Genomic DNA, 13,483 nt, shown 5'->3' with positions numbered 1-13,483 from the left:
TTGTGTGCTGTGAGTAATGCAAATAAATTATTTATCTATCTATCTAACTTTTTTAAACTTGATAAAACTGTAATCGTTTCAGTATATCATGCTAGATTGTTTTTTTTTTCTAAGTAAATGGAATAAACATAACAAATTTATTTAGATAGGCACCGATGTGGGATGATAGGTGAGAATGAAGTTAGATCAGATTTTTTATTTATTTTTTTTACAACACAGGGGGCAAACGAGCATGCGGCTCACCTGATGGTAAGTGACTACCGCTGCCCATGGTCACCCACAACACCTACGGCATTGCAGGTGTGCTGCCGGCCTTTTAAAAAGGAATATGCTCTTTTCTTGAAGGTTATGTTGTTGTATCGGTTATGTTACTTAGACTGGCAAACAAGCTGACGACCTATTTGATGAAAGTGATGACATCATTTATAGACATGAATCATCATATTCATCATTATGGCAGCCGTTAACTGTCCACTTCTGAACATAGCTTCCCCTTTATTGGGGGGTTTTTCCAGTTATTGCCACGCTTGACAGGCAGGTTAGCAATCGGATTTAGGCTTGGTGATGTTTATTAGACATGATTAGTACTTATTATTAATAGTATTTGGCAAGGTACCCATAGGCATAATAGAAAGCACTGTAATGGCCATGATACTCCTCATACGTTTTTCTTGACTATAGTGTTGTCTCTACTAATATCATTGACCAAAATACAGTCAAGTACAGCTGCTTCACGGCAGATACACGTGGAATAAAGATACCCAAGCAGACGACTTTTGTACAAATTATATCGGTTCTCTCTGTTTAGTCTTGATAGTATGATAGGTTATTTAAATATTACCCTTCGTCCAAGTAAATTCTCGAATCTCGCCTTGACGAAACTCCACGCGCCCATATTTCTGTGTTCCTCTTGGCTCCATATGAACTCTAGAAACAAATATTCGTAATTATTGGCATATTCCTCAAACCCATAAGGGTATAAAAGTGTTTACTGGCCTAGCATATTAAAGATTTACCTACCTTCATATTATTAACGACCTTCGAGGGAAAGTAGTAAGCAAGTACCTTTGAGTAAATCTGGTTTAAATTCGATTCTCATTCAGGTTTTTTGTTAAATTAACTTTTCTAAATTATTAAGGGCTTTTTTTAAATACAATAATTAAGATTGTGTTCCACAAAAAAGGACTTCAATTGTAGCCAAACTTGTTATTTTGATTTCAAACCTAAACCGCTGAACTGATTTTAATAAAAATTTTATGGCACCGATTTGTAAGTATATTGTTTCAGATAAAAAAAAAAAAGAATTAAAAAGTTTATAACGGACAAAGTTATGAGGTAACAAACATAAAAAAAGATTTGAATTGAGAAGCATCTTCGTTTTGAAGTTGGCTAAAAATGGAATAGTAATCCCGCCTGCGCTATCAGTATACGTTACAATAGAATGCGAGCTAACCCGACAAACGATGTTTTGCCTCTTATCGCCACTGATTGAGTATCCTCTTTTCTTATCGAGACTATCCTATCCCACAAGTAGGAGCAAACAATACATATTTAGAAAATTTCATTAAAATCGGTTTAGTTGGTTCAGTAATTAGCGTGAAGCATGACATGTGAAGTGACATGAGATTTTTTAAATAATGAGATAGCTTTAGCACTTGGCACCATAATGTGGTATTTATTATTGTGATACTTTGCCAATAGGTAAGTCTATATTGTACGTTTGAGCTATGTATATTATATTTAATTGTTGTATAAATTTTATAACTTGTAATCATCATAACTACATGGGACAGATAAAAGAAACACTAGGTGTCATGTCGTATAGGGAGGTCAAGGATATGGCCTGGGATATAACTCGCTGGAAGAAGATGCACGAATTAGTTGCACCGACAAGAGGAAACTCTTAAATGAAAAGAAGAAGTCATCGTTATTGACATGTAGTTGCCATTATATTGATATGTAGGTACTGTAATTAATTTATGATATTATTTTTATTTTATTAATCAAATGTTATTATCATTGTTATTTTTTATTTTATTACTTTAAAAATTATAATGTAAATATCGACTTGCAATCGTGTGATGAAAACTGTTACATTGGTTTATTAACCAATGTAACAGTTTTCGTCACATATATATAAATATATTATACTTTTTAATTGAGAGCTAAACATAGCAAAACTATAAAAATTGTTTTTTTTTTCCGTTGAAATCCTAATTGAAGAAAAAAGAACACTTGTTTATATTCAGAATATAACTTGTTCCATTTTATTTGTTTATACTGGTATTGCAAATGAAAGAAAACTCTAAAGTGATCTCTTATATAACATAATAAATGGTTGAAATAGTTTACAATACACGGAAATATAATATGGCTATATATAAAGCCTGGTAGTAAAATAGTGCCAAAGAGAGATTATACAATATTTGAACATTTGTGTTATTGTAGAATGGATCTTATAAGTGGGATATATTTCAGATATGAAAATGAAATTGTAACCCAGCCTACTCTATTACAATTATTAGTGAGGTATAATAGGCGAGGATGAAATCAAGTCATCAGTTGGCTCATCGTAACAAAATCACCAGAAATTAATCACGATAGTTTCCAGGGGGATCGTGTGAACGTCGACTTGAGAGGGTATATTGCTGGCAATTGGGCTTCTTATTGAATGAATGATAATGGAATGGTAGTCCCGCCTGCGCTAACGGTATACACTGGCGGGACACTAGTGAGGGTGATAGGTGAAAAATGAAAAGCAGATCAGTTAGCCTATCATAATGAAATACAGCACGATGGTTTCCAGGGGGAACCGCGTGGAGGTCGACCTGACTGGGTATATTGGTAGCACTGGAACTGGTAGCCCGCATTACTAACAAGCCCTTCCTCCCTGGCAATTGGGCTGGCAACATCTTTACAAACTTTCACATTTATAATATTAGTAGGATTAGTATAGGAGGCCTTATTCTATCTTCATTTATAAAGAAAAAACACAGATGGCATGATTTTTGATGAAATGTACATATACCAAATAAAGTGTACTGGGGGAAAGGGATTGTTAGTAATGGAGACTAAGAATCCCATTACTAGCAATATACCCAACCAGGTCGACCTCCTCGTGGTTCTACCTGGAAACTATCATGGTTAATTCCTGATGAATTCATCATGATGGGCTAACTAGCCTGTTTTAATTCTCATCACACCCTTCACTGGTGCTCCGCCAGCGTATCCCGTTAGCGCAGGCGGGGTTATCATACCATTTTCACCCATAAAAAAAAGTGTACTTTCGAAACAAATCTCCAAAACATCAAATGTTTCGAGGCAATTTTGATTATCGTAATTGACAAATCCCATGGGCGAATTATCTGTCAAGTTGTCAATCGATTGCTACAACTCCGAGGGATTATGCAATTAATCATTTACTGGAGAGTTTCAATAATCACGTTTACCGAAGTTGGCCGACCAATCAATTATTGATAGAGTTTCCAATTTTCCCTAACCGTAAAATTAAAATCACTCGATTGCAATCGACTCGATGGCAATATAAACTGTTTTCTAATCTATTCGAACGGTGTATCGAATTTACATCTCTGTTAATATGAAATTAATTAACGTATTGCTTAAATGGTCGGTATTCGTTCTAAATAAGAATCGATCGTATTAATCGTATAGCGTAATATACATATATTTAATTATTTTACATAATATTCGTAGATCACGAAAAGTCGAAAATATATGTATAAAAATGTATGTGTATATCATTATATCACCCGTTAACCGTTCACTGTTGAAAATAGGCTTCCCCTTGGGGGGTTTTGCCAGTAGTGGCCGTGTATGGTAAGAGGGTTGGTTATCCTATTTCTGAAATCGACGCGTACAAAGTAGCAGGAAAAAGCTAGTATATTACACAATAAACAATTATATATATATATATATATATATATATACATATACATATATATATATATATACATATACATATACATATACATATACATATACATATACATATACATATACATATACATATACATATACATATACATATACATACATATACATATATACATATATATATATATATATATATATATATATATATATACATATACATATATACCTTTTAATATAGTTACTTTTTATAATTTATGCGGGCAAAGTTGTGATTAATAGCTATTAAAACAATCAAATTGCGTTTCTATAACTTACTTCTAGCATTAGGATACTTGTTCAGCTCCTTCTGTAGCGCTTGCAGAGGAAACGGTGTTAGGCCCTCTACCCTAATTATGGCCACATCATCTATCTTGGCTTTCACCCTCTCTTTGTGTAACTCATAGTAGTGTTTCCCACAAACAAATATAATCCTCTTCACTTTGATAGGTTCTGCTAGATGATCCCCTGAGAAAAAGATTTTACAATACATTAAAAATGGATAGTTTGCCACTTAAATAAACTTCGTTACAAACGTTTTTAATTAATAAAATTACTATGGTTCTTGTAGCAATTTTTCTAAATTAACGTGGTTTATTTTGTTAATTTACTTAACTCTTATTGTAAAATTTCCGATAAGGCTGTTTTTAATTACTTATTCTGTATCAATATTCTAAGAATATTTTTATTGTGTGCGCAATAACGAGTTGATGTTATTATAAAGTTTTAATGAATGTTTTTTAAATAAATCTACATACCTATAGTTCTCATAAGATCAGCATTCATGTCTTAGAAATTGATATGTGGCAATATTTTAATGGGTGAAAATGGCATGGTAACCCCGCCTGCGCTATCGGTATACACTGGCGGGGTACCAGTGGAAGCTGATAGGTGAGGATGAAAACGCAAGTCAGTTAGCACATCGTGATAAATTCAACGATAAATTAGTTACGATAGTTTCCAGGGTGAACCGCGTGGAGGTCGACCTGATAGGTTATATTTATAGCAATGGGGACTAACCTCCCCATTACTAACTATCCCTTCCCCCGGATATATGGCATTAGAAATGTAGATAATGGCCCTATGGGGTCTTAGGCCTTCGATATTATTTAAAGCGTTTTAACAATTGATGGAAAGATCTGGCGGCTAGAAGATCGACCTATCTTCATTTGAATTCATTAAGGTATTGCGGCCAGCCTTCGCAAGCTTAAGGTCTCTTTTATTCGTTATACATTAAGGTTTTGGTGTACGATTTGTGTGAATATATTTGTATACCAATAAAAAGACTAAAACAACATCTCCTATAATTACGAACATATAATCGATTACGTATAAACATTTTACTGAACTAGGTATTATCTCGTGAAAAAGTCCGTATCACGGTAATTTGATTAGAATTATTTTGTTTAATTCCGCTACCATTAGTATGTCATTAGTGTTGGCAGCCACACACATATTAATCGTAGCGGAATTAAACAAAATAATTCAAATCAAATAACCTGCCACAATATTGTACACCGCTCTACTCGCTAAAATTAATGCTCCTTTCCACTTTCGGAATGCCGGTAGAGATCACTTGTAGAGTTAATTTCGCCTTTGTATGTTTGCTCTCCCGTGTCATATTTCTGTATTTCTTAATAGTGTATATGTAATAAAATATAAAATAAATAAATTAAAATTATGTTACAAATATGATAATCGATAAAAGTGAGTTTTTTTATTTTTTTTTATACAACTTAGAATGGCAAAAAAGCTGACGGCCCACCTGATGGAAAGTGGTAATCGTCGCCTATAGACATGAGCAGTACCATGGACATAACAGAGTATACTGTTTCGCCCATGATACCCCCCATGCATTGCCATTCCTGAGGACTCGGACATTATTCCTCTGTACCCAGTAAATTCACGCCATATCCCACTCTTCAAACCGAAACACAGCCATGCAAACACAACTGCTTCACGGTTGAAACACGAATGGGACAGAGGTACTCAAGCAATTGACTTTTGTACAAAGTCCTCCTTCTGGTTTTTTGTTTGGATGCCTCTTGCTACCTTAATCATATAGCATATGCTATACAGTATTAGGGACGGGAAAAATCAAAATATGTCAAGTGTAAAAAATATCAAATAGCTCGTAAAAAATGGAAAAGTGTAAAACCTGAAAAAAAGCGTGAGGAATATAAACCATAATGTATTGATAACGTAACTTTTTTAGAAAAAATCCTCTTAAAGTCATTGCTTTACAGTTCAGTTTCAGTCGTCAGTGAGTGTACGTAAAAACTTTGGGTAATAATTTTGTGTGGCGCCCTCTTTATGTTAATGTTATTTTCAAAGGAAGAACAAGTTTGAAGACTTGTGAAGCTGCACCTGCTACCGGCGGGGCACCAGTGAAGGATGATAGGTGAGTATGAAGCAGGTCAGTTAGCCCATCGTGATGAATTCAACAAGAATTGTTCACGAGTCCAGGGGGAACCACGTGGAGGTCGACCTAATAGGGCATATTGCTGGCAATGGGGCTGTCAAACTCCATTGCCAACAATCCCTTTCCCCCCTATATTATATATTAAGTATTCATAAATATATATTAATAATAAATAAGGAATTTTATTATAAAAAGTTATAAGTTTTTATTAAAAAATAATTGGATTGACTTAGTTTGTGTATTTCTGTCGAGAATGAATATACTGCAATATATACACAATTCTGTGACAATAAAATATAACACAGTGTGGTAAACCTATCTGAGTAGATAGTTTTTCGCTACCACATGCATGAGCTACATTGAGACAGCAATATCCGTTGTCTTTCCCATGTGTGCAGTAACAAAATCGTATTTATGGTTGTCAGTTAAATTTTATTAAAATCCATCAAGCTGTTTAGGGTACATGTTTAATTAAAGATTCGGAATACACATGTGTAAACGTACTAAAGAAACATTACTTTTCTTTTTTGGCATCATCATCATCAAATCAACTTTTAATTGTCCACTGTTAAACATAAGCCTCCCTCTTGTGGGGTTTTGCCAGTGGTTGCCATGTTTGGCAGGCGGATTGGCAACCTCAGGCTTCAGAGATGTTTTAAGAGGGACACTGCTGTACATCCTACACCTTCCCTTAGTCGCTTCTATCGACACCCGCGGGAAGGGGTGGCCTATTCTATTCCGACCACACAGCCAGGTTTCTTTTTGGAAGTTGGGTAAAAATCAGAAAATTTACTTCTTAACATTTCTTTTTTTTTCAAATAAACGTAAAAAAATGCAATAATTCTAATACCTTACCTATGACAGGTTTAAAATGCGTTCCTGGCGCGAATTCAGATAGCGGGGAGACTGCGTCAGCCAACCGAAGGAGTACCTTTGGTGACGCGACCACCAATGGTTTTCTGTAATTTCGTACAACCTGGAGGAACAAAATTTATCATCAGTTGTACCCTGTGAATAAATGAATAAATTCTTTCTTGTTATCTTCTAAGTAACATACTAAAAAACAGCATTACGAGTAAGATAAAGAAGGCATTATTGCTAAATAGCGATTTCTTAAGGCAATTGTGTGATGATGGTTATTTTTTTTAGTGGGATGAAAGTGGAATAGTAACTCTGCCTGTTCTGTCGGTACACGCTGGCGGGGCACCAGTGAGGGATGCAGGTGAGGATGAATTAGGTTAACTAATCTAAACTATCGTGACGAATTCAACAAAAAATCAATCACGATAGCTTCCAGGGAGAACCGTGAGGAGATTGACCTGATAGGCTATATTGCTAACAATGGGATTGCTAATTCTCTATATATTATCATCATCATCATTTCCGTCATTATTCGTCTACTGCTGGACATAGGCCTCCCCATAGACTGCCATAAGGAACGGTCTTTAGCTACCTACATCCACTGACTCCCTGCAATGCATTGGGCAACCAACGGGCAAGAACCTTTCTTCCCCATTGGTTGTCGGTTCTTCAAGCTATATGACCAGTCCATTTCCACTTTACTCCCCTATATATATATTTCCAATAAAAATCACAATAAACCAATATCAATGAATATTAAATTTCAATTAAAATTGTAAATGAGCACTGTTTATTGAGCATGAAAACGTTTGAGTCGAGTCGAAACGTCGAGTTTGCTATAATAAAAGCGAATTTATATAAATATTCGCTTTTACTCATGACTACAGAATATCATTTATAGTGTTTCTTCGGACTTGCAGAATAATTTACCAACCTGTCTCCTCAACAAATGGAAGTACTGTGCTGGTGTGGTCGGGTTAACAACATGCAGACACACATTCTCCGAGTCGGGGGCAGTTTCCTTACTGTCCGTCAATTGTAGGAACCTCTCGATCCTGCAGGACGAGTGCTCTGATGCTGCACCGTCGTATCCGTGTGGAAGCAGCATCACTAGTCCATTGCTGCGCACCCATTTCACTACAAACAATTAGAAATCCTAAATCTAGATATCCTAACAATATTATAAACTAGCTAGTTATGATAATAAAGCAATATCTGTATATAGGAGATATTTAAGTAAAATTGATATTAGGGCTCTTAATAAGAGTAATAGAAGACAAAACAATAATTTTTAGAAATTTTCTCTGTCTATGTTTTTTTATACAACTTATAACGGTAAACAAGCTGACGGCCCACCTGATGGAAAGTGGTAACCGCCGCTATTGACACGAGCAGTATCATGGACATAACAGAGTATACTGTTTCACCCATTTCTGAGGACCCAGGTGTTATTTCTCTGTACCCTGTAAATTCACTGCCATATCCCACTCTGTAAATCGAAACACAGCTTTGTAAACACATTTGCTTTACTGTAGAAATACGAATAGCACAGAGGAATCCAAGCTAACGACTTTTGTACAAAGTCTCCCTCTGGTATGTAAGTTTTTTTCGGCACCACGCCAACACTACTGCATCAAATTAGATGAGATTTTTACAGATGTGTTCTTAACGGCCTAAAACTTAAAGTCTGGTATATGTTTTGTCTGAATATGCCATTTAGCAATGGTTTATTTTATTGGTGTCTGAAATTCATTCGTACTAAGTACTGGCCTAAAGGCTTGTATTATGGTAAGTATTGTAATTATTACCTTCACCAGATGCTACGTAGGTGTCGACAATGATCTGCGCGCCAGTGTAAAAGTCCCCAAACTGTGCCTCCCACACGATCAGGTTATTAGGGCAGTCGAATGCCATGCCATATTCAAATCCCAACACTGCTTCTTCCGACAGAATTGAATTCGCCACCTGGGAAATTACGGAATATTCTAATTGAAACCGTTTTTTTTTAATTATCATATTGTATTGTATAAGCCATTAACTGTCCATTGCTGAATATAGCCTTCCCCATAAGGAGGGTTTTACCAGCAGTTGCCGCGCTTGGCAGGCGAGTTGGCAACTGCAGTTTGGCTTTTGGTGATTATTTAAAAGGGACGTTGCGACCCATCCCTCGATCCCTCGACCATAAGCTCCCTTAGACGCCTCTTACGACACCCACGGGAAAGCAATGATTTCTCTAAACCTTTTTTTTATGCAACATAGAATGGCAAAGAAGCTGACGGCACACCTGATGGAAAGTGGTAACCGTCGCCTATAGACATGAGCAGTACCATGGACATAACAGAGTATACTGTTTCGCCCATGATACCCCCCATGTGTTGCCATTCCTGAGGACTCAGATGTTAATTCTCTGTAACCTGTAATTTCACTGCCATATCCCACCCTTAAAATCGAAACATAGTCATGCAAACACAACTGCTTTAAGGTTGAAACACGGACAGAGGTGCCGGAGCAAACGACTTTAGTACAAAGTCTCCCTTTGAAATCTCTATATACCTCTTTAAAAACAAAATGTTTGCTAAATAAATACTCTTAATTGATAATATGTGTATCTAGACGCTAATTCCAACCCTCTAAGTGTTGATTAATATGAATGAGTAATAAACATATGGTACTCCCCTAATGGAGGTATGTTTTTAGCTCTCTCTTAATGATTAAATGTAACATAAATCAATAGTGTATAATATTGATTTAAAGATAGTAACGGAAATACAAAATGTATTAAATTATCATACCAAAAAAAAAAAAAAAAGAAATTACAACAAACAAAGTTATTTTCGAATACAGTATAACAGTGCAAGATTTTGCCGTCTGGTCCCGGCATAGAATTGGTCATTCTTTTGTTTTATCCATCCAACAAAATTTGATAGGCGTCAAAATTAAAAGACTATACCAATTTTGTAGGAAAAATATTTTTGAAAGAAAAACTAGTTTTTATCTTTCCGATATTTATAAGAAATATTTTTAGGCGTTTTTTTTAATATAATCATTTAGTTTTCATTTTAGGTAGGGCAGCAAACCCGTGTCAGAGATAGGGTGCTATCATAACCGAATCCATCACTGTTTCCAAATCGATAAACAATACGTCAGTATAAGTAGTTTCAAAGTTAAACAGACGAAGATTGATTGACCTCACCTCCAAGAAACCCTTCTGCTCTTCGTGTATATGATTGAGTGGTATATAGATGCTTTCTGTTACTTGGTCGACGAGCATCACGTGCCTGTGGGAGAATGTTCCTCGGCCGACGTCCTCGCCGCTTAGGCGCACGTGTCGCCCCTCCATTAGTAAAGAGCCTGCAATGTGTTTCTTATTGTAGATATTTGTTAGCGTGTTTATATAAAGAAATAGAAATATTTGTTGGTTAAAATGATATATCTAACGTAAAGCAGTTGTGTTTGCATGGCTGTGTTTCGGTTTAAAGTAAATTCACGCCATATTCCACCCTTCAAACCGAAACACAGACATGCAAATACAACTGCTTCACGGTTGAAACATGAATGGAACAGAGGTACCCAAGCAATTGACTTTTGTACAAAGTGGTGGTTTACTTTTACGCTTTTAAAAGACGTTAATGTTTTCGAATTTAATCTGTATACAGCTTTAGTAGAAAAATACAACACACTTTTTTCTAGAAAAACAAAAGATATGGTAGTTTCCCCCCTCCGTTACTAATGTATGAGCAACGTTCCTTCACCACAGCGTGATTAATGGCCAAAGAAATTATCATATTTATATATTTCACTGAACAGATATATCCTTCTGCTTATAACTAAAAAAACCAGGGAGTCTACCATGAAATTTTCGGATCTCAATTCGTGTCGGCTCAGTAAATGGAGCTTAACGTTTTGTTCTTTATAAATCCTACCGTAAAAGCGTAAAGGTACAATATTTTAACACTTTTAATATTTCTAAACGATATGTATTATGTAATTTTAATATCAAAAATGTGTTTCGTTCGATTCCGTAATTTCGGAAAACATTTTATGGTGGGCCCTCTGGATTCAATGCCGTCACGGCATTGAATCCAGAGGGCCCGCGTAACGAAGTATAATAAACAGCTGATTTGCAAAAAAAGATATCTCTCTCACCACATAATATTAAGATAAATATGCTGCCAACGAATAGATTTTTTTAATGGGTGATAATGGAACGGTAACCCCACCCGCGCTATCGGTATACACCGGCGGGACACCAGTGAGGGATGATGGATGAGGATGAAGCAGGTCAGTTAGCACATCGTGACGAATTCAACAAGAATTGTTCACGATGGTTTCCAGGGGAACCACGTGGAGGTCGACCTGATATGGCATATTGCTAGCAATGTCAATCTCCATTGCTAACAATCCCTTTTTCCCCAGCAAACCAACGAATGGATTAGTTTCGGCGTTTGGATAGAAAGTTATTCTTTTTCTAAACAAAATCATTCTAATTTATTTAAATAAATTTTCACAACTAGGTTTCGATAAAAATAAAGTATTAACTAATGTATTCTATTCTTGATTACTTAATAAGGAGTTTATTGCTTTTATTATCGCACTAGCCATTTCCCGCGGCGTTGCCTTCTTCATTCTATACAGTACCCGTATATCATTCCCATTGGAGTCCTTCATAAATCCGGTCTTATATTGTATTATATACTTAAATGATAATTACATACCTAATACCTTCATAAAGTTTCACCCAATTCTACTGATCGGTTATTTTATAGCATTTTATATGTGATTCTTTAGATTGATATATTTTTTTTTTATTTATCAATCGATTGAAATAAAACAAGCACTAAATGTTAAGTGGAGTAAACCGCAACACACTAGTGAACACCGCATTCAAATTGGTTAAACCCTTTCTGAGATTAGCATGCATAAACATACAGATAAAACAGACAAAAATTCTAAAAATTATTCCCAAACGACTACTGCGCCCAATTAATATTATAACAAATAATAAAGTCAGCTTGTTACTGTGGTACATAATTATTAATTTTATTTTATTAAGATTAATAGAATTTACCAAATGCTAGAGCCTCTGCCGTCGCCCAATCCAGTTGACTGCCCTCCGATATCTTTGCCAGACGATTTTTGACGTGAGTTCTTGCAAGATGAGTATGGATATTCTGAAAGTAATGTTAAATTGGTTTAGATTATCCACATTGTGTTATGTATTATTATATACGAAATTTGCACTGATTTTGTACAATAGTTTACTACATAGGTTCCACTTGATTTCTGCTATAAAATACCTATGCTTATACGACTGCGTTTCGGTTTAAGGAATGGTATATGGCAAAAAAATTATTAGGTACAGTCTGATGGTTGTAGCTTAAATAAAATATTACCGAAGTTGTAGCAGTGCTTAAGGGGTGGGTCAGAACCGTTTTTTAAGGTAGTCTATGGAGGAGACCTATGTTGGACAGATAACGGTTAAAATGATGATAATGATGTAGGGATATAATGGGCATCACAGTGTATATGGGGTTATTTATGATGCTGTTCATGTCTATAGGTAATCCTTTTATCTTTTTTTTAATATCTGGTTTTATTTGTGAAGGAACTGACATGGCTAACTCTATTTCAGGAATTAGTACTAGATAAAATTGTAAGCTGATTTATTTAATAAACTATTATTGTTATTATTTCTACTATACCGTCAGCTTGTTTGCTTTTTTAAAACGTTTCAAAGAAAAGAACAAGTATTGTTTGTCTGTCCGTAGTCTCATAATTGGTCATAACATATTACGTGACTATTTAAAACTGTATATACCTACTTTAAAAAAATTAATATAGTCTTAATATACTTATAGTGTGTTTCAATAGAATTTAATGAAAATATAAACAAATATAAAACCTGACCATAAGACGGATTGTCTCATATTCACTTAGTCGGCTATTGTTGTAGTTCAAATAGAAACCCGATTAATTCATTGTTTCGATTTATTACTAATTTCATTTAGAGAATCTTTCTATGATAATTTTAACAAAATTTGTTTATACTTATTTGTTTATTTGTACTTTATTGTACACACTAATAATACATAAAAATATATAGACGGGAGGTAAGCAAATGTACAAAGGCGAGCTTAACTCTAAGAGTTCCCTTCCAGCAAACCCAAAGTGGAAATGAGCATTAATGTCAGCGGGTAGAGCGGTGTACAATATTGTGACAGTTTTCAAACAAGAACTAGACAAATTTAAATTTATACATAACTGATTATA

At 35.1% G+C, this 13,483-nt stretch overlaps 1 protein-coding gene across 1 annotated transcript in view; it reads right to left on the bottom strand.

Annotated features, from left to right (window-relative positions):
- The window catches only part of LOC113518006 (probable 2-oxoglutarate dehydrogenase E1 component DHKTD1 homolog, mitochondrial), a 42,024-nt gene that overhangs the window by 3,282 nt on the left and 25,259 nt on the right, over window positions 1–13,483 (bottom strand). The window contains exons 13-19 of the mRNA XM_052898589.1: window positions 12,282–12,384; window positions 10,407–10,564; window positions 9,022–9,178; window positions 8,148–8,350; window positions 7,208–7,328; window positions 4,210–4,398; window positions 842–927 (exon numbers count right to left, since the gene is read on the bottom strand). Coding sequence (XP_052754549.1) covers window positions 842–927; window positions 4,210–4,398; window positions 7,208–7,328; window positions 8,148–8,350; window positions 9,022–9,178; window positions 10,407–10,564; window positions 12,282–12,384 — 1,017 coding nt within the window. The remainder of the gene's footprint in view (window positions 1–841; window positions 928–4,209; window positions 4,399–7,207; window positions 7,329–8,147; window positions 8,351–9,021; window positions 9,179–10,406; window positions 10,565–12,281; window positions 12,385–13,483) is intronic.

The sequence above is a fragment of the Galleria mellonella genome, unplaced genomic scaffold (genome assembly GCF_026898425.1).
Source record: "Galleria mellonella isolate WM207_F2 unplaced genomic scaffold, CSIRO_AGI_GalMel_v1 utg44, whole genome shotgun sequence".
NCBI lineage: Eukaryota > Metazoa > Arthropoda > Insecta > Lepidoptera > Pyralidae > Galleria > Galleria mellonella.
The sequence above is the reverse complement of the archived record's forward strand: the minus strand, read 5'-3'. Positions and strand labels throughout refer to the sequence as shown.